The sequence below is a fragment of the Aethina tumida genome, chromosome 1, assembly GCF_024364675.1.
Source record: "Aethina tumida isolate Nest 87 chromosome 1, icAetTumi1.1, whole genome shotgun sequence".
NCBI lineage: Eukaryota > Metazoa > Arthropoda > Insecta > Coleoptera > Nitidulidae > Aethina > Aethina tumida.
Window position 1 is genome coordinate 10,456,437 of NC_065435.1, and position 25,567 is coordinate 10,482,003.

Here is a 25,567-nt window from a genome sequence, read left to right on the forward strand (position 1 = left end):
AAATACAATGAAACATTTAATTTAAGTGAATTTAAATAAGTATTTAATATTAAATAATAAATTAAGTATATAATATTAATTAATTAATTAATAAATGTTGGAAGATTTTAACACGAATTTGAGTTTTTATGGAATTATTTGACTATTTCAGTAATAAAATAAAATTTTGACACAATTTGAGTTGTTATGAATTTATTTGACTATTTTAGTAATAAAAAACATACTATATCATTTTTTCAAAAGAAAAAAAAGAAAAATAAAATTGATAGTAAATTTGATTTTGTGTCACATAGTTTAATTTAATTATAAATAAAAAAGTGACTATAATAAATGATGTATTTTAAAAAATCATAAAAAAGTAAAATTTTAGCACCAATTTGAATTATTATGAATATATATTTAATTTATTATTTTAATAATATAAGATTTATCAAAAAATTAAAAATTATTATATTAAATAATGGATTTTAACAATTAAAAAATTAGTATCGGAAGATTTTGGTACTAATTTGAGTTTTTATGGATTTATTTGGCTACTTTAGTAATACCTTAATTACATTTATATAAAAAAATAATACAATTTTATCACTAATTAGGGATATTATGAATTTACATTTATCTTATAATTTTAAGTGAAAAATATATACAGTTAATATATAATAAAAAATATATGTAACAAGTTATAAAATAACAAGTTATAAATAAAATTTTAATAATACCTTTTAAAAAATAAAGTATAAGATTTATTTTAATAATTTTAACAATGAAAAATAAGTTGTTTTAAAAATTACAAATTGAAACATTTATCCTTCAAAACGAGTTTGAAATCCAACCAAAATCAGCTCATAGATCCTTTAAAAGGTTTCCGAAAATTTAATTTACTTCGCCTTTGTTCGATATTTTAAGTTTATAAGTTCAAAACTTTTTTTCGAAACTTTAATCTCATAGATTCTCGCCAATCTCTAAGCGGATTAAGTTTAAAACCAGTGACTTTTATGCCAGAATATTGTTATTAAATCCTTTTTTTACTTTTCTCCGTATTCGAATTAGTTTTTCAGAATGTTAATTAAAACTTAACTAACCTATACAATAATAAATAAATAGAGAGGACTCGCATGAGTTTAAAATTCCTTATGGGCACATGTATTTTATAACCAATTAGTTTTTATGCATCCATCAACATTCAAATAAACTGTTATCGTATGCATATATTGCAATATATGCTTAATATAATCGCATTGTTCTGGAGTGAAATTTGCGTTTAATGCAATAAGAAATAATAAAAGTTTTATTGACAATAAAAGTATATCGTTGTTTTGCGTTTCGTACCTTGAATACGTATTGTTCAAGACTCAATTTTCAGACGGATAGGACTGGGGGAAAAAAAATCTGTGAATGATTTGTCCGTATTGTCGCCTTCGGATGCGGTTTCTTAGAACGTGGGACCACCCACGCCGTGTGCATTTTCACGTTGCATTAAAGACGATTTTTTATTTTCGAAAGGAACTGTTAGCGATGCTTATTAATTTTTAATTTAACATCGGCATCCGTACGACATTTATGAAGAGCTACCATATTGTGTATCGTTTATTGGGGATCCGATCGGCATTGTTTCACTGTCGCCCTTGCACAGATTACATTTCAATATTTTAACGACTTCACAGACCACCTTGGAATTACCGCTGTACCAATCAATTGGAATGCATTTATCGCCGCATCAATCTAATCTTCTCGAAACGTTTACGTTGGGTATCTCGCGAAATGAACAAAAAAATATTATGTACCGGGTGGCCCAATAGTGGAGGACGTCTGTCATATCTCAGAAACCACTAATCGAATAAATACATTTACATAATAAAACTCATATGTTAATACATAATACATACACAATAATTTGTGTAAGTAATTAAAGCATATAATTACAAAAAACTAGCTCAACATATTTTTTATTATTGGAAATAGTAGAAAAAAAAAATAATTTTTGTATTTGAAAGCTATTTTATGATATTTCTAGTCATACTATTTAAGTAGTTGAATTTAATTTCATTAGTTTATAAGTGCACTGAAGATGTACAACATCAAGATTGTTCTGAAACCTTTATCAAGGAAGAAATTAATCAATAACTTGGTCAAAATCCGTCTACAAGAAGTTGTAAAGTTAATTTTTGTATTTGAAAGCTATTTTATGCTCTTTCTAGTCATGCTATTTAAGTGATTGATTTTAATTTCATTAGTTTAGAAATCCATTGAAGATGTACAACATCAAGATTGTTCTGAAGTCTATATCAAGGAAGAAATTAAGCAATAACTTGGTCAAAATCTTTCTACAAGAAGTTTTAGTTTCAGTTAATAACCATTTCTCATATAAATTTGATGGTTTTTGGTGTTTTAATAGAGACTTCATGTCATTCCATAAGTTTTCAATTGGATTTAGATCCGGACTTTGCACTGACCAATCGAGAATCTCAATATATCTTTTAACCAGTTTTGAACAACTTTGGATGCATGCTTCGGATCATCATCATGCATAAAAATCAATATATCTGATAAATTATCGATGGCAGATGATTCTACTACTTCTCTCATAATTTCTCTATACATGAAACTGTCCATTTTACCAATAATTTTCTGTAATGGTCCTATATTATGCCAAGAAAAGGAACCCCAAACCAAAATGTTTTCTCCAAAGTGTTCCAAAATTTTTGTAGTGTATCTAGGGTCTAAACTTTTATTTGGAGGATGACCAACGTATTGTTTACCATCTGATCCTTTTCTATTGAACTTGGATTCACCACTCCAAAGTACTCTTCGCCAAATTCAGGAGGATAATTAATATACTTCTGTGCAAACTTTAGTTATGTTCGAATATTCTTTTTTGATATCAATGGCTTCTTTACTAAAATACATCCTTGCAAGTTTTGTTCATTCACTCGACGTTTGATTGTTCTACTAAACACACTGATATTGTATGACTCAAATAATTCATTTTTTATTTGCCTAGAAGACAAGACAGGATTTCATTTACTGATTCTTCCAATTAATAACCACAATTCATCTAAATTGGATGATTTCTGATGTTTTAATAGAGACTTCATGTCATTCTTTAAGTCTTCAATTGGATTTAGATCCGGACTTTGCGCTGGCCAATCGAGAATCTCAACATGATTATCTTTTAGCCAGTTTTGAACAACTTTGGACGCATGCTTCGAATCATTATCATGCATATAAATCAATGTAACTGGTAAATTATCGTTGGGGGATGGTTCCACTATTTCTCTCATGATTTCTCTATATATGAAACTGTCCATTTTACCAATAATTTTTTGTAATGGTCCTATATCATGTCAAGAAAAGGAACCCCAAACCATAATGTTTCCTCCAACGTCTTCCAAAATTTTTGTAGTGTATCTAGGGTCCAAATTTTTATTTGGAGGACAACCAACGTATTGTTTACCATCTGATCCTTTTCTATTGAACTTGGATTCACCACTCCAAAGTACTCTTCGCCAAATTCAGGAGGATAATTAATATACTTCTGTGCAAACTTTAGTTATGTTCGAATATTCTTTTTAGATACCAATAGTTTCTTTACTAAGTACATCCTTGCAAGTTTAGTTCATTCAGTCGACGTCTGATTGTTCTATTAGACACACTGATATTGTATAACTCAAATAATTCATTTTTTATTTGCATAGAAGACAAGACAGGATTTCATTTACTGATTCTTCCAATTAATAACCACAATTCATCTAAATTTTATGATTTCTGATGTATTGATAGAGACTTCATGTCATTCTTTAAGTCTTTAATTGGATTTAGATCCGGACTTTGCGCTGGCCAATCGAGAATCTCAACATGATTATCTTTTAACCAGTTTTGAACAACTTTGGACGCATGCTTCGAATCATTATCATGCATAAAAATCAATGTAACTGGTAAATTATCGTTGGGGGATGGTTCCGCTACTTCTCTCATGATTTCACTATATATGAAACTGTCCATTTTACCAATAATTTTCTGTAATGGTCCTATATCATGTCAAGAAAAGGAACCCCAAACCATAATGTTTCCTCCAATGTGTTCCAAAATTTTTGTAGTGTATCTAGGGTCCAAATTTTTATTTGGAGGACGACCAACCATCTGATCCTTTTCTATTGAACTTGGATTCACCACTCCAAAGTACTCTTCGTCAAATTCTGGAGGATATTTAATATACTTCTGTGTAAACTTTAGTCTTTTTCGAATATTCTTTTTTAATATCAATGGCTTCTTTACTGAAATACATCCTTACAAGATGCACTGATGTAGTATGACTTAATTAATTCATTTTTTATTTGCCTAGAAGACAAGACCGGATTTCATTTACTGATTTTTTCAATTTATCTGTCCATAAAAAAGTTTACATCTCGTATTTTAATAAGTTGTACCCATTTTACTAGTTAGTCATAGTTTCTGTGACATGGCCGGTGGCCTCGACCATTCGGCCACCCCGGTACAAGCCACAGGATCAATCGTTGCCTCACACCAATCATCCACTTCATTCCCATCGTCGATTTTTATCGAAATTAACTGGAATGCCACGTCTGCGTTGTTATTAAAAACAATTTGAACGCGGATTCGTGTCTTGGCTACCGCATGTTTCGACTTAATAGGATTTAATGCACCGTCTAACGTCGAAACGGGCAAATCAGACGTGACTGAAATAAACCAAAATAACACCACCGCCGCCGCCATTTCGAAATCTGTCCGGCAAAATTATACGCGAAAGCTCGATAATAATCATTATCCCGATCTTCACGCGCTTCCGCGGATGCCACCGCGTTAAATCAAATTAAAACCGAGCCCGGACTTTTTTCTATCACCCGTTCTATGACGGCGCACGGATTATACGAATTATTGTGCAACAACTAAAACTGAGGCCCGGTTGTTATCCCTTTAATCGGACGGTTTTTTTCTAATTAACAACGCAACGGCCACACACAACAACGTCCGTCGTAACATGTGAGCCATAAAGCGTGTACAAAAAAAGCATAAATAGATAAATTAATACATTAGGGATCGTAAGCGTTGCGACTAAAACGCAAGTAACGTAATTTGGAGACTTTATATTCAAACAGACGTCGTGGGTGGTCTGCCCTGGTGTGTGTGTGTATACTCAACGTCGGCCGCTTGCGAGTGGAATCATGAACGAACCATGATTATTTTCGCACTGATTGTTTTTTAGTGTTTAAGTTAAATGGAGTTTTAACAGTATTGTTTTGATGGGAAGCGAACAATAATAAATATGCACGGTGTTTTGGTTTAAGGGAGGATGTCAGACTAATGACTGCGTTTATTAATGTGTAGAATTTTATGCACCGTTTATCGTATCAATGTGATTTTAATTACTTGAAGATTTACGTCTAATTAAGTTTTTCTGTGGATAATTGATAATAAATCATCGGTAATTAAAGTAAAGCATCGATGTTTTGTCTTTTTCGTCTCAATCTACAGACATCTACCCCATAGAAAACATGGTGGGTCAGGTTTGTACACATAAAAGTTTTACAAATTTAAATAAACTCATCACAATAATTCAAGAAGCTTGAAGGAATATAGATTTTGGTGTTATAACCAGTCACAATTTTGGATTTTTGTTTGGGGTCGTTTTTATATTGATACACATTTATAAGACCATCATTTCTTCAATATATGGAAGAAAATTGTTGTTTAATATAACCCTGTACATAAATCGGTATAAGGGGGCTTACGCCAGAAGAAATGAAGCCCCATAGCATAATTGAACCACCATCATGTTTCATTGTGGGTATAACAAACTTTTCATGTAGTTTTGTCCCTCTAGAATGTTTAACATAAGCAAAACCATCATTTTTTTATAAATTAAGTTTAGATTCGTCACTAAAAACTACTTATCACCACTTGTCACCACTGTTCTATGGTCCAGTGAATGTGATCCTAAGCAAGTCAAAATTGGGCAACCAAATTTTAGTAGAAACAAGGGTTTTTCTTGTAGGTTTGGGGTGAAACGAACCCTCATCCACTAAACATCTTCTCACAGTCCTTGAACTAACTTCAGCAAGTTCCATTTCCTCCAGGTTGGCTTTAAGTTCAGTTAATGATAAGATTGGACCGTTTTTTGAAATTCGAATTATCCAGTTATTGATTTTCTTTCAATTTTTTCGTGGCTACCACTTGGTCAGTTTCTCTAAATTCAAACGATTGACAGCCATATTTTCTTGTTTCTCTCTGTCTTGGCAACGCTGAATTATAATTTTTCTTACAGTTTCACTTCAACCAATGATTAAATAATTATAATAAGCAAAAGACATCTAGTAAAAAATCGATTTAAATTCACAGAGAGCAATGAAAGACCATAAAGTAAAAAGTTGCTATAATTTTCTCCACTGAAAAATAAAAAAGTGGACTATTTTTTTAAAGAATAAAATAGATGACCAATTACCATCCATTTCAAGTATCAAAACTCATATTTTGAATATATTTTAATAAGTTGCTATAATTATGGCCACTACTGTATATAAATAATTATGAAAATTACTTCATATTTTTAACAGCAAACCAACAAAAATGGACTATTTTTTAACGAATAAAATAGATTGACCAATTACCATCCATTTCAAGTATCAAAACTCATATTTTGAATATATTTTAATTAATTGCTATAATTATGGTCACTACTGTATATAAATAATTATGAAAATTACTTAATATTTTTAACAGCAAACCTGTAAAAGTGGACTATTTTTAAAGAATAAAATAGATTGACCAATTACCATCCACTTTAAGTATCAAAACTCATATTTCGAATGTATTTTAATAAGTTGCTATAATTATGGTCACTACTGTATATAAATGATTAAGAAAATTACTTTATATTTTTAACAGCAAACCTGAAATTAATTCTCTTTAAAATTGCAATGAATTATTGTATAAAAAGTATGAATATAAGCATAAATTATTCATCAATAAAGATCCATAAGGTGTGCATAAACATTTTACGTTACAATGTAACGAATTTAAATTAACTGTTTAACGTTATGTGAGTGATGAATTTTAAATTGACAACATGACAATTGTCACGAAAACCAATTTTCCTAATTTAAGTGTCGAAAAATATGTTTAAATAGCATTTACTCTTACTAATCATTTTAATTACAGAACAAACAAATCAATAAAAAAAAATTATGTCCAGATTAAGGTATTCAAATTGTCTCATTAATTATAATTGTCTTGGGAAGGATTTTAATCCTGAAAATATTTGTTGAAACTCTTTGAAATTATATTAATTTACCAAAATTATTATTAATTAGTAAAGATAAATTGTTACATACTATAAAAATAATTGTCATTTTTCGAATAACAATTTTATTTCATTATATAATACAATTTAATATATTCTTCACTGAAAATATATTAAATATTATATTTAAATATGTATTTAATTTTTAACAAAAATAAAATAAGCACCCAAAAATAGACAAATTATAATGTTATAAATAATTGTTATTTTTCGAATAACAATTTTATTTTATTATATTGAAAAAATATACAATTTAATATATCCTTCACTGAAAATATATTAAATATTCTATTTAAATAAGTAATTAATTTTAAACAAAAATAAAATAAGCACCCAAAAATAGACAAATTATAACGTTAAAAATATTTTCTGGTACTGTCATATTTATTTATATTTAAAAATAAAAGAAATCAATAAAATTTATTGCCTTGTAGGGAGTAACATGTATAGAAAAGGATGCGGAAGTATTGATTTTAAACCTTGCAATATTAATGAATATGTCATGTTGTTTTTAAATATTTGTTATAAATTTTAGATTTAAATTAATATTGTTTCGCATAAACAACGACGTATTAACCGAGGCACGTTAAATTAATAAATTGTAATTCCCAGATTTGAATTTCTTACATTATTGGTAGGTAGGAGCCATCTACTGACCGAAAAGTAAAACACTAATTGGAGGGAACTGTCAAATTAGTTCAGTAATTCAGTGTTTACGTTTATTTATATTTAGCAAATAGTAGTTAACATTCCATCTAAATTGTGGCCCGCAGTCTAATTACGAGCAAATCGGCAACGCTATTTTATTAATATTTAAATTCAGGGACGGTTGACGTTCGTCCAGTTCCGCCGTTCAAAATTCGGTGCTCGTTCCAGTTCGGGACCTATTGCAATATGGAGCGTATTTTGGTGGATAAGTGTCGTGTTGTGTGGATTTTGTAAATACCGTCAATGTTTAATGGTATGTAATTTAATAGCTATCGATAATTAACGAACAATGGATTTGACTGTGATGTTTGCACCGGTCGCAGAGGAATGCACTTCTAGTGACTCATCACCGCCATAGTGAAGGAACCTAACACGCCTATTTTCGATTTTGATAATTGTGCTGTCAAATCATATGTCACGCTGGGACATTAATCTTATCAACAGGAAAATAACGGATAAGGAGTCTTAATTAAATAGGAGTTGTACTTTCGTGTAACTGGCGAGTAAATTGGCGAGAGAAAACTTGGAAGCGGTAAATCATAACATCCAACTAACTGACGTGTACAGTGCAACATCAAACTTTGATTTTGTTATAAATTGTTATGACATGATCTGTAGGAGGTTATTTGATAAAGTGCTAGTCGGATCGTAAGTTTAGCTTGTGCACACACTCATTCAGTCAAATCTGTTCCTGGTTGATGGGTTTTTTGGTTAGGTGACTTACACTGTTTTATTTTTTAGATAAGTGCTCTTATAGTAAGGGTGGTCGAGCTCCAGATCCAGCAAGATGGGGAAGCTATTGTCAAAAATCTTTGGCAACAAGGAGATGAGAATACTGATGTTAGGTCTGGACGCAGCAGGAAAAACAACAATATTATACAAACTAAAGTTAGGCCAATCGGTGACCACAATTCCGACCGTCGGTTTCAACGTAGAGACAGTAACATACAAAAATGTGAAGTTCAATGTTTGGGACGTTGGGGGACAGGACAAAATACGGCCCCTGTGGCGCCACTACTACACAGGTACGCAAGGTTTAATATTCGTAGTGGACTGTGCTGATCGTGATAGGATCGATGAGGCTAGACAAGAACTGCATCGCATAATCAATGACCGCGAAATGCGGGACGCAATAATACTCATCTTCGCCAATAAACAAGATCTGCCCGAAGCAATGAAGCCGCACGAGATCCAGGAGAAGCTGGGACTCACCCGTATACGCGACCGCAACTGGTACGTGCAACCGGCCTGCGCCACAACCGGGGACGGATTATACGAAGGACTGACTTGGCTCACCAGCAACCACAAGTCATAGCATCCAGGTTCAAATCAGACTCACACTCATTTTAGTACATGACTGCTGCATAAATATCTAGGTGTTTTTTTAATACTTTATTTTTGTATCAATCGGAGGTGATTCTTCAATTTATGCTTGTTAGGCAGGTGCAATACCCTGTATAGTACACACCACACTGATCCTACTACTTATGCCAAGTCTCACCTACTTTTGAATGTCATTTTAATTATTAATTTTTTAAACTAGGATCAAGGTACGCGACAATAGATTTAAAGCAGTGCAGGCATGTTCGATGAAAGGAGTAAAGCTGTCCCAAGGGCACAATAGTTCCTAGTTTTAGGTCATGTACGTTACACTATTTCTATGCCAAGATTCTAGTATTTTATGTACACAACCGATCATCCATTTTTATAACATTGGCTAAATTTTTAACCGCAATAACCTGATATCTGAAAGTAGGAGACACCATCAGTTAAAACTTTCCTGTTTGGAAATTTTTACTGACATAAACATGCCCATCTTAACTATACTAATACATTCCAAGCTGAAACAGCCTAAATTATATAAAATCATAGTTCAGATGATGCTTGTTTCTATTAATTAAGTGTGGTGCTTTAAAGTGATGTGTGGTAAATATGGTAAGATTGTTGATTTGGGCCAGTCAGGTTGTGAGCATGTTTATTTTTGGACCAGAAGAAGACCTCATACATTTTTGTAAATAAATTTATATAACATATATTGTAATAATTTCATTGTTTATATTGTAAAATATTGTTGCTGCATTTAAAGTTAAGGTGAGCGTTATTTTTTTGTTCTTTTATGTACAGGGTAGAAGATGATTTGTATTCTCTGTTTGGACGCCACCTTCTCACACAGAAATCAGTAATTTCATAGAATTGCACTATTAATTTGGTTTGGCATTTTTGTTGTCTAATTGAAGGTGGTTAGTCTAAATGGAGACGTTTATCTTCCAACCTATAATATGTCAAAGTTAAAATTCTGTACTCATTGAAACTGATTGAAGTGACGAATGAAACCTTGTTGGGGGTTTGCTAAAAGCTGTATGAACAAAGTATGGAAATTGACAGAGACATATAACCAAAATTCCTATTAAACTAACAATTAGATATAGTTTGAATTGCCCAGTATATAATTTATTTACCGTTATTTTAAATTATTTAATTGTTAAATAATCTAAATGTTTCGTCTTTTATTTTTTGTGATAGATGAGAGTAAAATCATTTTAATCAGACTAAATTTTAAAATTCTTATATGGCATAGCCGTATTTTTGAGAAGTCTGACGAAAATTTTTGATAGACATTGTAGCTGCTAAGGTAAGAACAACTTTTTTTAAAGATCATCACTAGTCTATTAAGGTGTGTCTAACAGTGATTTTCGCCAAGAAGACAACTTTGTAAGCAATCTGCAAAAGTCCATTGTATATTTAGAATTAAATGCAAATTTTTAAATATTACATGCAATACAAATTACTAGGTGATTATGATTGTATATATATATAAATATTTTCGATTATGTTCCCAATTAAAATTATTTTGATTTTTGCTTTAAAACAAACAAATTAGTAATTTTTAAAATGTAATAAATAATATAGCTCAATTAAAATGTATTATTTATCTAAGTATAGCTTTTATTACCTTTTCCTTTTACAGAATGTTTATTACGACCAGTAAATTTAATTGCTGGTTGCTCAACAATAAATAGACCAATTTAATGTGTCATTTTTTGTCTCTAATAAGAGATAAACGGTTTGTCGAAACAGGATATCCTTTTATCATCTCGGTCCTTGAACGGGTTATATTTATTTACTTTAAAATCTATTTTTTCTTTTGATTATTGTGGAGGAAGTTCGTCAATCTCTTAAGTATAATTAATATAAAAATAACGTTCAGCTGAACATTATCATTATCCAAATATTAAATGTTAGTCATAATTATTTTATTTAATGTGAACTGTGTAACTAATATTAATTTATTATATTTTACAGTATTCTAAAAACTTCTACAAAATGTTACATATGTTTTTTGAATAACAAATCATAAACATTATATATTCTGGCATCCAATCCAAGTGGTACAGCTCATATTTTATATATAAACTCGTGTTCATAAATGAAGGATATTAATCTTTTTTTTTTTTTTTGAATTAAAATATATTCACTCTAATTGTACTTGATTGTATACATATGCAGTGGTTATTTTATTAATTTATATGAGACTCAACTCAAAAGATACAGAAAAAATTGTATACGTTTTTAAAGAAGTCAATATAATGTGTTAAATTTAGTTGATAATTGATTACAGTAGTGTTTGCCCCGTTTTTTATCGAAACTTTTTGTGATAATTATGCCTAAACGTAAACTAACTGCAGAAGAGAAAGGTGGAGCAATTGGAATGTTGGGATTAAGGGACTTTATTGACGATAATACTCATCCAAGTCGCTCAGGAATTGTGTTGAGAGACTTGAAACGGTGGGTATTGGGACCTTATAACTTCCTCCGAGGTCTCCTGACCTGAATCCTATCGTTAATGCATGAGATTTGTTAATACGACAGCTTTCAAACCATCAACTCCTCCCTAATACTCCTCCAGAGCTTCTGTCACCAACATGGGCCAATATATACCAAGAAGAGAAGAGTCACCTCATAGAAGACATGCAGAGGAGGTGACAGTCATCACAGTGAACTAAATTTTATTTATGTATAAATTATTGATTTATCATCTCAGTCCTTGAACGGGATATATTTATTTACTTTAAAATCTATTTTTTCTTCTGATTATTGTGGAGGAAGTTCGTCAATCTCTTACGTATAATTAATATGAAAATAACGTTCAGCTGAATGAGATGTACTCTAGTGAACATATTCATTATCCAAATGTTAAACGTTACAGCCATAATTATTTTATTTAATGTGAACTGTTTAAGTAATATTAATTTATTATTTTTTGCAGTATTCTAAGAACTTCTACAGAATGTTACATATGTTTTTTGAATCACAAATAATTAAAATTATATATTCTGGCATCCAATCCAAGTGGTACAGCTCTTATTTTATATATAAAATCATGCTCATAAATGAAGGACATTAATCTTTTTCTGAATTAAAATGTTTTTATTTTAATTGTACTTGATTATTTATATAGGCAGTCATTATTTTATTATTTTTTGTTTAATTAGACACAAAATATATAGAAAAAACTTGGTGGATGTTGGAATCTAGGGTCTTTATTGACAATAATACTCATCCAAGTTGCTCAGGAATTGTGCTGAAAGGCTTGAAATTGAGACCTTATAACTTCTTCCGAGGTCTTCTGACCTAAATCTTATCAACCATGCATGGGATTTGCTAAAACGGCGACTTTCAAACCATCAACTCCTCCCCAATATTCTTCCAGAGCTTCTATATATAATATCACCAAGATGGGCCAATATATCCCAAAAAGAATTGAGTTACCTCATAGAAGAAATGCAGAGGAGGTGTCAAGCAGTCATAGATGCTCATAGGGGACACACCATGTACTAAATTTGATCAAAAATAAAAATTGATAATTTATGTTAAATAAATTAATTCTTGTATTTTTTCAATAAATAAATGTTATTTTTCTATTTTTTCACAAGGTCTTACTTTTAATTATGAAATTGCAAAAGATAAAATAACAAAATATCAATGAATAAGTTGCTACAATTATGACCACAACTCATGAATAAATCTCAAAATACCAAAATAAACATAAAACTCTGCCAATATTGTTGGAATGCAGCTGTCTTAATACGAGGTCGTTTCTATATTATTGATCATAATATTTTATTAAAACAAACACTCTCTAAAAGGTGGAAGTTCATTAAATGATTAATTATGTAAAGTACAATTAAAATATTTACACCTACCTACATAGTTTGCATTTCAATCAATAGATGTACAGGAGTGTAATATAATTCTTTGGGTAACTTATAGGTGGCGCTAAATACCCTAATATTGAAGAAAGAAGAAACCACAGAACTGGCTTTCTGGTTTCTGCACATACAACAATATCCAAAGTTAACAGTACTTTAAATACAAAGCAGTATTAAACGGATTTTAATGAATAAAACCATGTACATCAGATTAACGCGTGTATTTTGTACAAAACCTTATCACAACTAAAAGTACTAAACCTAAGTGTCTCATTCGATGTCAGTGTTGAGGATTTTGATGTCCAAAATGATTTTACTGGCGCAAGAAGTGATCATATTCAGAGTTTTTGAGCTGAAGAATATGCCCTTTTTGCAGTCTTTGATTTCCTGTCCGGAAACGCCGTTCAACGAAAATACCGAACTCCTAACGCTCAAAAGTACGTTGTCCAGTTCTTCGTTCTTCAATTCAACCTGCATTTCGTAGTCCCTGGATGATTTCTTCGACCCCAAGTACCAGATCCATATTAAAACGTCCTTGGCGAACCTAAAAATGACAAGTTATAAACAAAGATCCACACATGATGAGTTGGTGGTACCTTTCTGAGTTTTCGACGCTCGAAGACTGATTCAACAGGATCTTAACGAAGAACGTGTTGCCCTCTGAATTGACGACGTAGCACAGATCCCGCTCCTCAATTATTTTGGCCAGCTGTATCTTAACGTGGGTGCTGAAGAACTGCACCAGCGGCCCGTTGTGGCTCAACTGGAAGTGCTCCAATAAATTTTTCCCTGCAACACAATCAAAACAACAATTTAAGCAATTTCCTTCGGCATGTCATATCAATGTCAGTGATAAACAATGCTCTTTTGTTTGAGGGAATTCCGATAAATAGCCGGCCTTGGTGACTAACGAACGCAACAAATGTCAATCTCATAAACAATCCCCAACTCCATTCATTTTATTACCTCCATTGATTTTAAGTTATTGTCAACTAATTGACTTACCGTTTAACAGCGTTGGGCAGTCGAACGCAAACGGGCAATGGTACAAAGCTGAGTCTTGCGTTACATAATCCGATTGTAAATATGTCAAGTTGCCGTTTATTGGCGTGACTTCGTCGATTTTCCTGTCCAGAGATTCGAAGGAACCATGGTAGGAAGCGGGTCGATTGTCATTGTCTATGTTCAGCGATTTGTTCCTTTCGTTCCTGCTTATCCGCGTTATTGAGCCAGTCCTAGACACTGGCGGAGTTTCGGATTGGAATATTTCATTGGTGGACAAGGACTTGGCTTTTAAACCGTTTTCGTTGGATGGATTCGGTGACAACAGCTTTGATGTTGATGACAGGTTGTCCACCGACGAAGCCTTTCCAATTAGCTTTTCTAAGAACTTGTTGGTGTGGGACTGGGTTATTTTTATGTTAGGAACGTTCTTGTTTTTTCTTAGTTTGAAGATTTGCTGGATTTTCACTGATTTCAGCTCGTCTGACTCTTCTTTTAGGCCGAAGGCGTCTATCACTGAGTTGTAAACCTTGAAAATTGAAGGGTTAGGGATAGATAAGTCATGTTGAGGGTCCAAAGAGCTTAGCTTTAATTACCTGGTCGGCCAATAATGATCTTCCCCTGTTAAATCGAAGCCTGCATACTGGACATCGTTCAGATTTGGCCCTACATCGGATACATATTAAATGGCCGTTATCGCATTGGTATGTGGGTGGTTGTATCGTATCTAGGCATACTGGACATTCTAAAAATGCCAAGATCGTTGACATACACGCCGACAGTCTCTGTAAATTGTTTGGCATTGGTCCACAGCAAAGAGTCTGAAAAAACGATGATTATTTTATCATGTGGCCATGATTAATTTGCCAACGCATTTTATTATAATATTGTATAATAAAAAATTGTTTTTTGACTTAAATTTTCATAGTATAATTAAACAATAGTCCATTAAATGTGTTATGATAAAAATTAATTGTTTTAGTTCGTGCCAGCAAGCTGCAGGATAAGATTTAGGCGAAAAATATCAATGATAATACCAAACACCATTGTATGTATTACCGGTATTTTTATAGACTCTTATCTGGTTTATTATAAAACAAGGAAATGCCCACGACTGGCTAAAATTGCGATATGTAACGTTACAGCGGTCAAACATGAACTTTCTTATTAAAATCAGTCACGAATCATTTTAATATTTCTAATTAATTATAAACAATATAAAAAAAATATTGTTTTTGTTTTGCTTAATCGATCTAATTGACCAAACTGTTGGGTTTAACAAACTCATACAACGTTCACACCGCATAATTACTTTAGCACATTTAATAACAAATGCAGACGTCAATGGACAAAAATGTAATAAAATTCCGGACGATGACGTTTTGTAACGAATACGTGAATTGTGAAATTATAATTACTTAAAGTGGGGCAGACATTTTTATGAATATTAATTCATGTACGTTTTTATTTTTTAATCTATTCCTACGTAATTTACGATAAGACTATTTTGTTAATACTCATCAATAAATTAATAAGTTTGTGCTGTATTGGGAGTTTTTAAAAGAAAAAATGTTATCTCCGAATTAATTCTTATCAAATGATAAGTGAAATAAATGAGTACAACTAAAAATGTGTTGTTTTAATAAAAATAACTTCCTTTAACTTTCCTAATTTACGTCTGTTCCTCGACCATTGTGTGCCACACATAAAACATAAACGGTGCACATAATTTGTGAGGTGACAAACTGGCACGTTAAATATGTGTGACCACTAAAATAGATATAAAAAGTGAAAAGACATTTTCACTTAACAAAATTCAAACAACTAATTCCACGTCTCGCTCATTGTATCTAAGGAATATTAATTAAAATACCGATAAATGACCTTATTGGACTATTCAGTCCGAATACTTTTTCTTTTTATTTAAAAAAAATGGGCACATCGGCAGCAAACCAACCGGAATAAATGTTGAATTTAATTTCACCGCTAAACGAAAATAATACAAGTGTTATGATTCAGTGCCAATTTTTATTTGTGTTTGAACTAGACCAGTGCATCTACCATTTAATGGTATTTTTGTCAGGGAAAGTTGAGACGGTTGTGATTGTTTTGCGAAACGGAATGACCAAAAATTAAACCGGGTTTTTGGACAAACGATTTTGTTTAATTGTGTGATTTCGACAATGTAAACGAATTGACATTTAAAAAGAATTTTAAGGAGTTCCATTTACATCCGATATTAATTTCTGGGTCGTACATATGCAATATTTTATTGGAGAAAACTAATTTCATTTGGTAATAAACGCTTTAACATCGTGCCAATTTTTACTCCTCCTTAGAATAATGAATAATGAATGAATGTTTGAAGGAAAAACATTGCTCATATTGAATTTAAGTTTTCTATAGTAAAATTTTATGTACAATTGAAAAATGTTAATGGTGCTTTTTAAGTTAAGACTCTGTACTATAATAATAACACTAGATATATGTTGTGGACTCATAATATTCGTAAAGAGCCCTTTACACCATACTGGAAGATTTTTTCTTAGTTTTCTGTAATTTTTAAAGGTTGAATATACAATGAATATACATTCATTTTGAATATATTTTTACATTCAGTTACTTGTAGTTGCCAAACTGCTACAGTTATAAAGTCGTACAATGGTTTAAATTGTTTCTCTATGTTTCCTCTATAATTAAAAAAATATATAGAAAATTCCCTTAAAAAACATATTTTTTACAGACCAATATGTGTCTTCGTGTACAGCACTTTGCATACACATTACTTTTTTGTGGATATTTCAAAAACGAGAGCTAACTCTAAAAAACCATTAATATTTTCGAATTCTTTGGAAAATTTTACCTTGGAAATTTCATGTTTCATGTTAAATTTCATGTTAAACGACTGTATCTGTCGAATGCCTGACACTAGATATATGTTTATGGCTCAAAATGTTTATAAAAAAGCCCTTTATACCATCAAGTTCTGAAAGATTTTTTTGTTTCTTTTCTGTAATTCTTAAAGCTTGAATATTAGAAAATATGCTAATAAGTAATTGTATTTTTACATTCAGTGACTTGTACTTGTCAAACTGCTACAGTTATAAAGTCGTACAATGGTTTAAAATGTTCCTTAATGTTTCCTCTATAATTAAAAAAATATATAGAAAATTCCCTTAAATAATATATTTTTTACAGACCAATATGTGACTTCGTGTACAACACTTTGCATACACATTACTTTTTTGTGGATTTTTCAAAAACGAGAGCTAATTCTAAAAAACCATCAACATTTTCAAATTCTTTGGAAAATTTTACCTTAGAAATTTCATGTTTCAGAGTATGAAATTTATCAAAATCTGTAAATCAGTGTAGTAATTTGATATAATATACTTGTTCGATTAAACGACTGTATCTGTCGAATGCCTGACATTAGATATATGTTTATGGGCTCAAAATATTCGTAAAAGAGCCCTTTAGTCCATCAAGTTCCGGAAGATTTTTTGTTAGTTTTCTGTAATTCTTAAAGATTGAATATTAAAAAATGTGCTAATAAATAATTGTATTTTTACATTCAATTACTTGTAGGTGCCAAACTACTATATTTATAAAGTCGTACAACGGTTTAAAATGTTCCTTAATGTTTCCATTTTCCAAAAAATTCGAAAATGTTGATGGTTTTTTAGAATTAGCTCTCGTTTTTGAAATATCCACAAAAAAGTAATGTGTATGCAAAGTGTTGTACACGAAGTCACATATTGGTCTGTAAAAAATATATTATTTAAGGGAATTTTCTATATATTTTTTTAATTATAGAGGAAACATTAAGGAACATTTTAAACCATTGTACGACTTTATAACTGTAGCAGTTTGGCAACTACAAGTCACTGAATGTAAAAATACAATTATTTATTAGCATATTTTCTATTATTCAAGCTTTAAGAATTACAGAAAAGAAACAAAAAAATCTTTCGGAACTTGATGGTGTAAAGGGCTTTTTTATAAACATTTTGAGCCCATAAATATATATCTAGTGTCAGGCATTCGACAGATACAGTCGTTTAACCGAAAAAGTATATTATTTCAAATTACTGTACTGATTTACAGATTTTGATAAATTTCGTACTCTGAAACATGAAATTTCTAAGGTAAAGTTTTCCAAAGAATTCGAAAATGTTGATGGTTTTTTAGAGTTAGCCCTCGTTTTTGAAATATCCACAAAAAAGTAATGTGTATGCAAAGTGCTGTACACGAAGACACATATTGGTCTGTAAAAAATATATTTTTTAAGAGAATTTTCTATATATTTTTTTAATTATAGAGGAAACATTAAGGAACATTTTAAACCATTGTACGACTTTATAACTGTAGCAGTTTGGCAACTACAAGTCACTGAATGTAATTTTACCTTATAAATTTCATGTTTCAGAGTATGAAATTTATCAAAATCTGTAAATCAGTGTCGTAATTTGAAATAATATACTTTTTCGGTTAAACGACTGTATCTGTGGAATGCCTGACACTAGATATATGTTTATGGGCTCAAAATATTCATAAAAGAACCCTTTACACCATCAAGTTCTGGAAGATTTTTTGTTAGTTTTTTGTAATTCTTAAAGATTGAATATTAAAAAATTTGCTAATAAATAATTGTATTTTTACATTCAATAACTTTCATTCGGTGACTTGTAGTTGCCAAACTGCTACAGTTATAAAATCGTACAACGGTTTAAAATCTTCATCTAAGTTTCCTCTATAATTAAAAAAAATATATCTTTTACAAACCAACATTACTTTTTTGTGTATATTTCAAAAATGAGGATTAACTTTAAAAAACCATTAACATTTTCGAATTATACAGAAAATTTTACCTTAGGAAATTCATGTTTTAATGTATGAAATTTATCTAAATCTGTAAACTAGTGTAGTAAATTAAGCTGACATTTTCAAACGATTATTGGTACCATTTCCAGCAACTGGCTAATTTTAAATATAACTAATTATCCACAAATCACGTTATTACGGCATTTTTCCCACATTAAAGCCCGATGCATCCGTTTTTCATCTTCGAATCGTATCCTGCAATTATCTTAAATTGATTACAATATAACTGTGTATGTCCTTTTAAATAAACAAACTATTTTTTTTCTAAAATTATATAACAGCATTGTATTCTAATACGGACGGCTAATTGGATAATTATTTTCATTATTCGTAATCACCATTTTATGAATTCGAGGTCTTTTCTAAAACACCATGAAAAGTGGCATCATCACATCACAAGTTAAAATCTTGACGAGCGGTGCGAGCTCTTACATTAAATTTCCTTCGCATGCTCCGCCGTTTATTGTCTGATTTATGTAACTGCAGCAACTGAAGAATGTATATGCGGATTTTTGAGAATCCCGTGCAACGGCTGCGAAATGTGCACATGTTTGTTCTCGTACCAATATTATTGCGTCACGTATTTAATTTAATATTCACATCCAACGAATTATTGATTTAAACAACGTTAATCACGACGAAAACGTTTTTATTTTTCGTATTAGCATAGCTATGTGCATTTAAATAAAATTGCATTAATTCTGCACAATAATATGCAAAATTAATTGTCCTTTAATATTAAATACAACATAAACGCAAATAACCATTGATAATTGAAGATTGCGTGGCAAAATAAATTTTAGCGCACGAAACCACCAATGAAAATGTGTTTTTAAATACGTCTGTGTATTTTTATGGCAACCGCAAACACCTCGTGTGTACTAGTTTAATTATAAATATTGATGTTAGTTACAGTTTTCGAATTGATTTTGGATTAAGTTTGTTTTTAATTAATTTACTTTATTCAGAGCAACGAGGAGAGACAGCTAAAACAAACCAACTTGATGGAGGTGTTAAGTAAGTTTTAATTTATTTATGTTTTGTCTATTGTAAATATTATTGTTTAAAAAATATATTAAAATATGTTTATAAATAATAAAGTAACAATGGTGAATGAGGATTTGTACCTTTGTTTCTATTGACAATATTTTACTAAAGCAAATATAAAAATATTACTATCATGACTTTTTTAACATCAACTGGAAGAATCTAAAGAGTCTAAAAAATCTAAATAATCTAACCAATCTAAAAACCTAAAGAAAGTAAAGAATCTAAAGAATCTAAAGAAACTAAAGAATCTAAAAAATCTAAAGAATCTAAAGAATCTAAAGAATCTAAAGAATCTAAAGAATCTAAAGAATCTAAAGAATCTAAAGAATCTAAAGAATCTAAAGAATCTAAAGAATCTAGAGAATCTAAAGAATCTAGAGAATCTAAAGAATCTAAAGAATCTAAAGAAAGAATCTAAAGAATCTAAAGAAAAGTACCTAAAGAATCTAGAGAATCTAAAAAATCTAAAGAATCTAAAAAATCTATAGTATCTAAAGAATCTAAAGAATCTAAAGAATCTAGATAATCTAAAAAATCTAAAGAATCTAATGAATCTAATGAATCTAATGCATCTAATGAATCTAATGAATCTAAAGAATCTAAAGAATCTAAAGAATCTAGAGAATCTAAAGAAAGAATCTAAAGAATCTAGATAATCTAAAAAATCTAAAGAATCTAATGAACCTAATGAATCTAATGCATCTAATGAATCTAATGAATCTAAAACATCTAAATAAAATAACGAATCTAAAAACCTAAAGAAACTAAAGAATCTAAAGGATCTAAAGAATCTAAAGAATCTAAATAATCTAACGAATCTAAAATCCTAAATAATCTAAAGAAACTAAATAATCTAACGAATCAAAAATCCTAAGAATCTAAAGAAACTAAAGAATCTAGAGAATCTAAAATATCTAAAAAATCTAAAGAATCTAATGAATCTAATGAATCTAAAGAATCTAATGAATCTAATGAATCTAATGCGTCTAATGAATCTAAAAACCTAAAGAAACTAAAGAATCTAAAGGATCTAAAGAATCTAAATAATCTAACGAATCTAAAATCCTAAAGAATCTAAAGAAACTAAAGAAACTAAAGAATCTAAAGAATCTAAAGAATCTAAAGAATCTAAAGAATCTAAAGAATCTAAAGAATCTAAAGAATCTAAAGAATCTAAAGAATCTAAAGAATTTAAAGAATCTAAAGAATCTAAAGAACTAAATCCAATTGAAAACTTATGGAATGACATGAAGTCTCTATTAAAACACCAAAAATCATCAAATTTAAATGAGTTGTAGTTATTAATTGGAAGAATCAGAAAGTTTACACAAAAATATATTAATTACCCTTCAGAATTTGGCTAAGAGTACTTTGAAGTGATGAATGAATTCAATAGAATAGGATCATATGGTAAACAATACGTTGGTTGTCCTCTAAATAAAAGTTTGGACCCTAGATACACCACAAAAACTGTGAAACACTGTGGAGGAAACGTTTCTTTTCTTGGCATGGTACAGGACCATTACATAAAATTGTTGGTTAAATGGACCGTTTCGTGTATAAAGAAATCAAGAGAGATGTAATGGAACAATTTACCAACGATAATTTACCAGTTATATGGATTTTTATGCATGATAATGATCCAAAGCATGCGTCCAAAGTTGTTCAAAACTGATTAAAAGATAATCATGTTGAGGTTCTCGATTGGCCAACCCAAAGTCTGGATCTAAATTCAATTGAACGACATGAAGTCTCTCTTAAAACACAAAAAACATCAAATTAAGATGGGGGTTATTAATTGAAGAGTCGTAGAAGAAGTAGACTGTTAGTCGAAAAGTTTATGTATTTAAATGATTCTTTCGTTCATTTCAAATACCATTAGTTCAAAGGCATCCAAATTTTGGTCATCTAGTTATTCAGACAAACTTTACCAGACCTTGAGTCTCATGTAAAGGTGACATGGAATGAGATACCTCATTAGATAGAGGCCAAGGCGAGTCAATGAGAGTGTTCATTATTAGAGAAATAAATGATACTGGCCATTCCCATTAACCTAAACTTTACATAAAAAATCATTGAATTTATGAGTTCTATTTTCTCCGAGTATATTTATAAAATACAACAAAACATGTTTATAAATAAAATTGTTTCACTCACAAGGAAGTATTAAAAAATTGCTTACTCACCAATACATAAAATATTCTAAAAATCATCCATCATGAATTTCTAACATTGCTTATTGTATTAAAACTTCATCTCTCTTACGATAATAAAATGGTTTTGGCATCCTTTTATGAAAGCTAATAGATTTAGCACAGATAAATCTTCTATAAAAAGCCATATCATAAACAAATTACATATTTGGTATTACGATTGAATAAATTATTAAAAACTTCATCGAAGAATTTCTGTCGTAGTTAAAATTGGTCATTCAAGGAAATGCAAAGTTCAACCACCTCGGATTAGCATGATCAATTTTATTTCAATTTAGTAAATGTCATGGTTAAAGCTGTTATTGAAAAATATCGAGAAGCTAATTTATAAACGGAAGAACATTTCGGAGAGGCATTTACAACGACATAACATTGACAAATTTAAAATGCATCATTGATATTATATTTTATGTTGTTGTGCAATGTTAATGTTCTTATAAAAGCTACAAATTGTCCATGGACAAGACACCATTATTTTATAAAGAAAAGAAAATCATTAAATTGTACATTATTATTATTATTATTATTATTAGTTTTCTAAATGAGATTTTAATTCAATTTTTACGGTGAACTTGATGCAATTCAGCTTCTTGTTATTAGACTCGTAATAAACTAACAATAAGTTAAAAATAGGAACATTACAAAATCAGAGTAAAATGTACGGCAAAAATAATGGGTCACCAACTTTAACCACACCTCAAATTATATTTAATTTCTTTTGTAACTAATGTGAATTGTTAAAATAATATTAATTTATTATTGTTGATTTATACAATATTGTAAAAACTATAAAATGTTTCATATATTCAACTTTAAGTTTGAAAGGAATTTTTAATGATTAAATCCGTGTTATTTAATTTAAGATTACCACTTTGTATAATATCCTTTTTGTTTTATAATTTTCAAAATATATGACAAGTCTATATTCTTCAATTGTTGTGATGAGTTCATTTCAATTTGCAAAATTTTTGTGTCAAATTTAGTCACATAGTGTTTTGTCTTTTAACCAATACGTCACAATGTTGGATTTGTATTTAAGTTTTCATGTTGAAAATCATTTTTTAAGAGCATCATCAATCTATAGAAGCAAATTGTTGTTTAATATATCACTACATAAATCTTGGGGGGCTACTCCAGAAGAACTGAAGCATCCCCATAACTTAATTGAACAACCACCATGTTTCACTGTGGGTATCACAAAGTTTTTGTGTAGTTTTGTCCCTGTAGGATGTTTAACATAAGTAGAACCATCATTTTCTATAAAATAAATTTAGACTTGTCTCAAAAAACTACCCCTATCCACAAACCTTCTCACAGCCCTTGAACTAACTTCAGCAAGTCCCATTTCCTCCAGGTTGCCATTAATTTCATTTAACGATAAGATTGGATATTAGAATTATCCAGTCATCGATTTTTTTAAAAGTTTTTCGAACTCAGACAAATTTTTTCGTAGCTACCAACCACTTGGTCAATTTGTCTAAATTTTTTAATAATAGTAAATAAATTAAGGCCACTAGTAAATAATCAATTTAAATTCACAGAGAGCAATTAAAGACCATAAAATAAAAAGTTGCCATAATTTTATCCATTGAAGAATAAAAAAGTTAAGTTTTTAAGAAAAAATATGATTTATGAAGGTAAAAAAATATAAAATATAACAAATAATTGTGAAATTTAAGGAACCAATCTTAAAAAAAGAGGGTTCATTTATAATGGACTAAAATGAAACTAATTATGATTATTTTTCCTTATTTTTTTTTAAGTAAAAGTAATTAATTAAAACCACAATAATATAAATTAAAAAAATACACATTTATGGTTTAATTACACAATGCCAGTGAACTTGTAAGAGTTGCTAAAATCCAGATTTTATACTTTCTTTGAGTATACAAACATTTTAGTACTAATTAGATTGTTGACACTTCTATTATAATATGTCTGTCAGTGACAACTTGTCATTAAGAAAGTGTACAGAAATTTAGTTATTTAATATTCATTGAAGGCAATAAAATAATTATTATAGAAAACAATAATTTGTGAACTAAATAAGAAACAATGATGATAACTCTCCCAGATCTAATGTATGTACTTTCTTCTCCAACCCGAGACGGTTTACATTCTGGCCGATTAAAGTCACACAATCATTCCCATTTTCGCCGTTTTGGAGGTTAAACCCGATTTAGCAACTTAACCATCGACTTATGCCACACAATTATACAACCGATAATGAGACACTAAAACAATTTCGCAACACGTGCGATGCAGACGCGGACCGTAACGTATCAAACGTGTAAATTACCTCTGGCGAGCATTGCTGGTCGATGCCGGCGTTCCAAAACAACAACGACACGGGTCCACATCTGGCTTTCACTAGGTCCGCAATCTCGGAGATCCTCCGTCCGACCACGTCGTCGCCGTTGACTTCCAGAAGACAGTCGCCGGTCCGGACGCCGGCCCGGTGGGCCGCCGTGTCCCTTTCGACGCTGATCACCCACGGGTACGGGTCCCATTTGCCCCTGGTCAGCTTGAAGCCGCAATTGGTGCCGTTCTTCTCCAGCTCGACGAGACGCACCGACGGATCGTAATGGTCGTCGGCATCTGTATCAGACAACATGTTGTACTGTAATGATTACAACCTTAGCGTTAATACTTTCATCTTTATTTTCACCTTTATGTTAATTTTTTCAAGGCATTCGTCTTGTTTACCTTGCCGAGATTGCAAGCGAAGTTCGTGTGTACGTTGTGTTTTTTTTTCTCTTTTAATCGGTTCAGTTTTGTCCGCATCAAGGAACTGGCAGGCGTAGGTTTCAGTTCCGATATTAATGGCATTAGGATATTGAAGAAATTGTTACGTAGACATTCCTGTCACGTAATGGGCAGATTAAGCTCGAGTTAACTGCTGTTATTATCCGTGTGGTTTAATTAATATATGCGTTGTATTTTTTTTTACGGTGTCATATTTTGGTTTTGTCGCAGGATTATTCTTTTGCCTCGACCGAGTGATTTGAGTACAAATCAAGATCACGTGTGTACGGGAGGTTAATAGGAAGTATTTTTTTTTATTATTTGTTGTAAACTGTTGACTCACTCTATTGTTAATCCCACTTTAATTATAATTATTATTTTAATTCATGTCTATGTAAAATACGATTACCTTCCTTTCAGGAAATGTATTCGTTAAT

At 30.6% G+C, this 25,567-nt stretch overlaps 2 protein-coding genes across 3 annotated transcripts; one reads left to right on the top strand and one right to left on the bottom strand.

Annotated features, from left to right (window-relative positions):
- The first annotated feature begins 8,123 nt into the window (after positions 1 to 8,123).
- On the top strand, positions 8,124 to 10,963 carry LOC109595082 (ADP-ribosylation factor 6). 2 transcript variants are annotated; one of them, XM_020010364.2, is made up of 2 exons: positions 8,124 to 8,279; positions 8,768 to 10,963. In XM_020010364.2, exon 2 carries the CDS (start codon positions 8,814 to 8,816, stop codon positions 9,339 to 9,341), a length of 528 nt encoding a protein of 175 aa, XP_019865923.1. In that variant the 5' UTR covers positions 8,124 to 8,279; positions 8,768 to 8,813; the 3' UTR covers positions 9,342 to 10,963. The 2 variants fall into 2 exon arrangements, with proteins under 2 accessions (XP_019865923.1, XP_019865924.1); XM_020010365.2 differs by lacking the exon at positions 8,124 to 8,279 and adding an exon at positions 8,377 to 8,674.
- Positions 10,964 to 13,442: 2,479 nt separating this feature from the next.
- LOC109595069 (uncharacterized) lies at positions 13,443 to 25,171 on the bottom strand. Its single transcript, XM_020010347.2, has 6 exons — positions 25,092 to 25,171; positions 24,685 to 25,005; positions 14,835 to 15,059; positions 14,242 to 14,767; positions 13,833 to 14,025; positions 13,443 to 13,780 (listed from the first exon to the last, which is right to left on the bottom strand). Exons 1-6 carry the CDS (start codon positions 25,167 to 25,169, stop codon positions 13,507 to 13,509), a joined length of 1,617 nt encoding a protein of 538 aa, XP_019865906.2. The 5' UTR covers positions 25,170 to 25,171; the 3' UTR covers positions 13,443 to 13,506.
- Between the last annotated feature and the right edge of the window lie 396 nt (positions 25,172 to 25,567).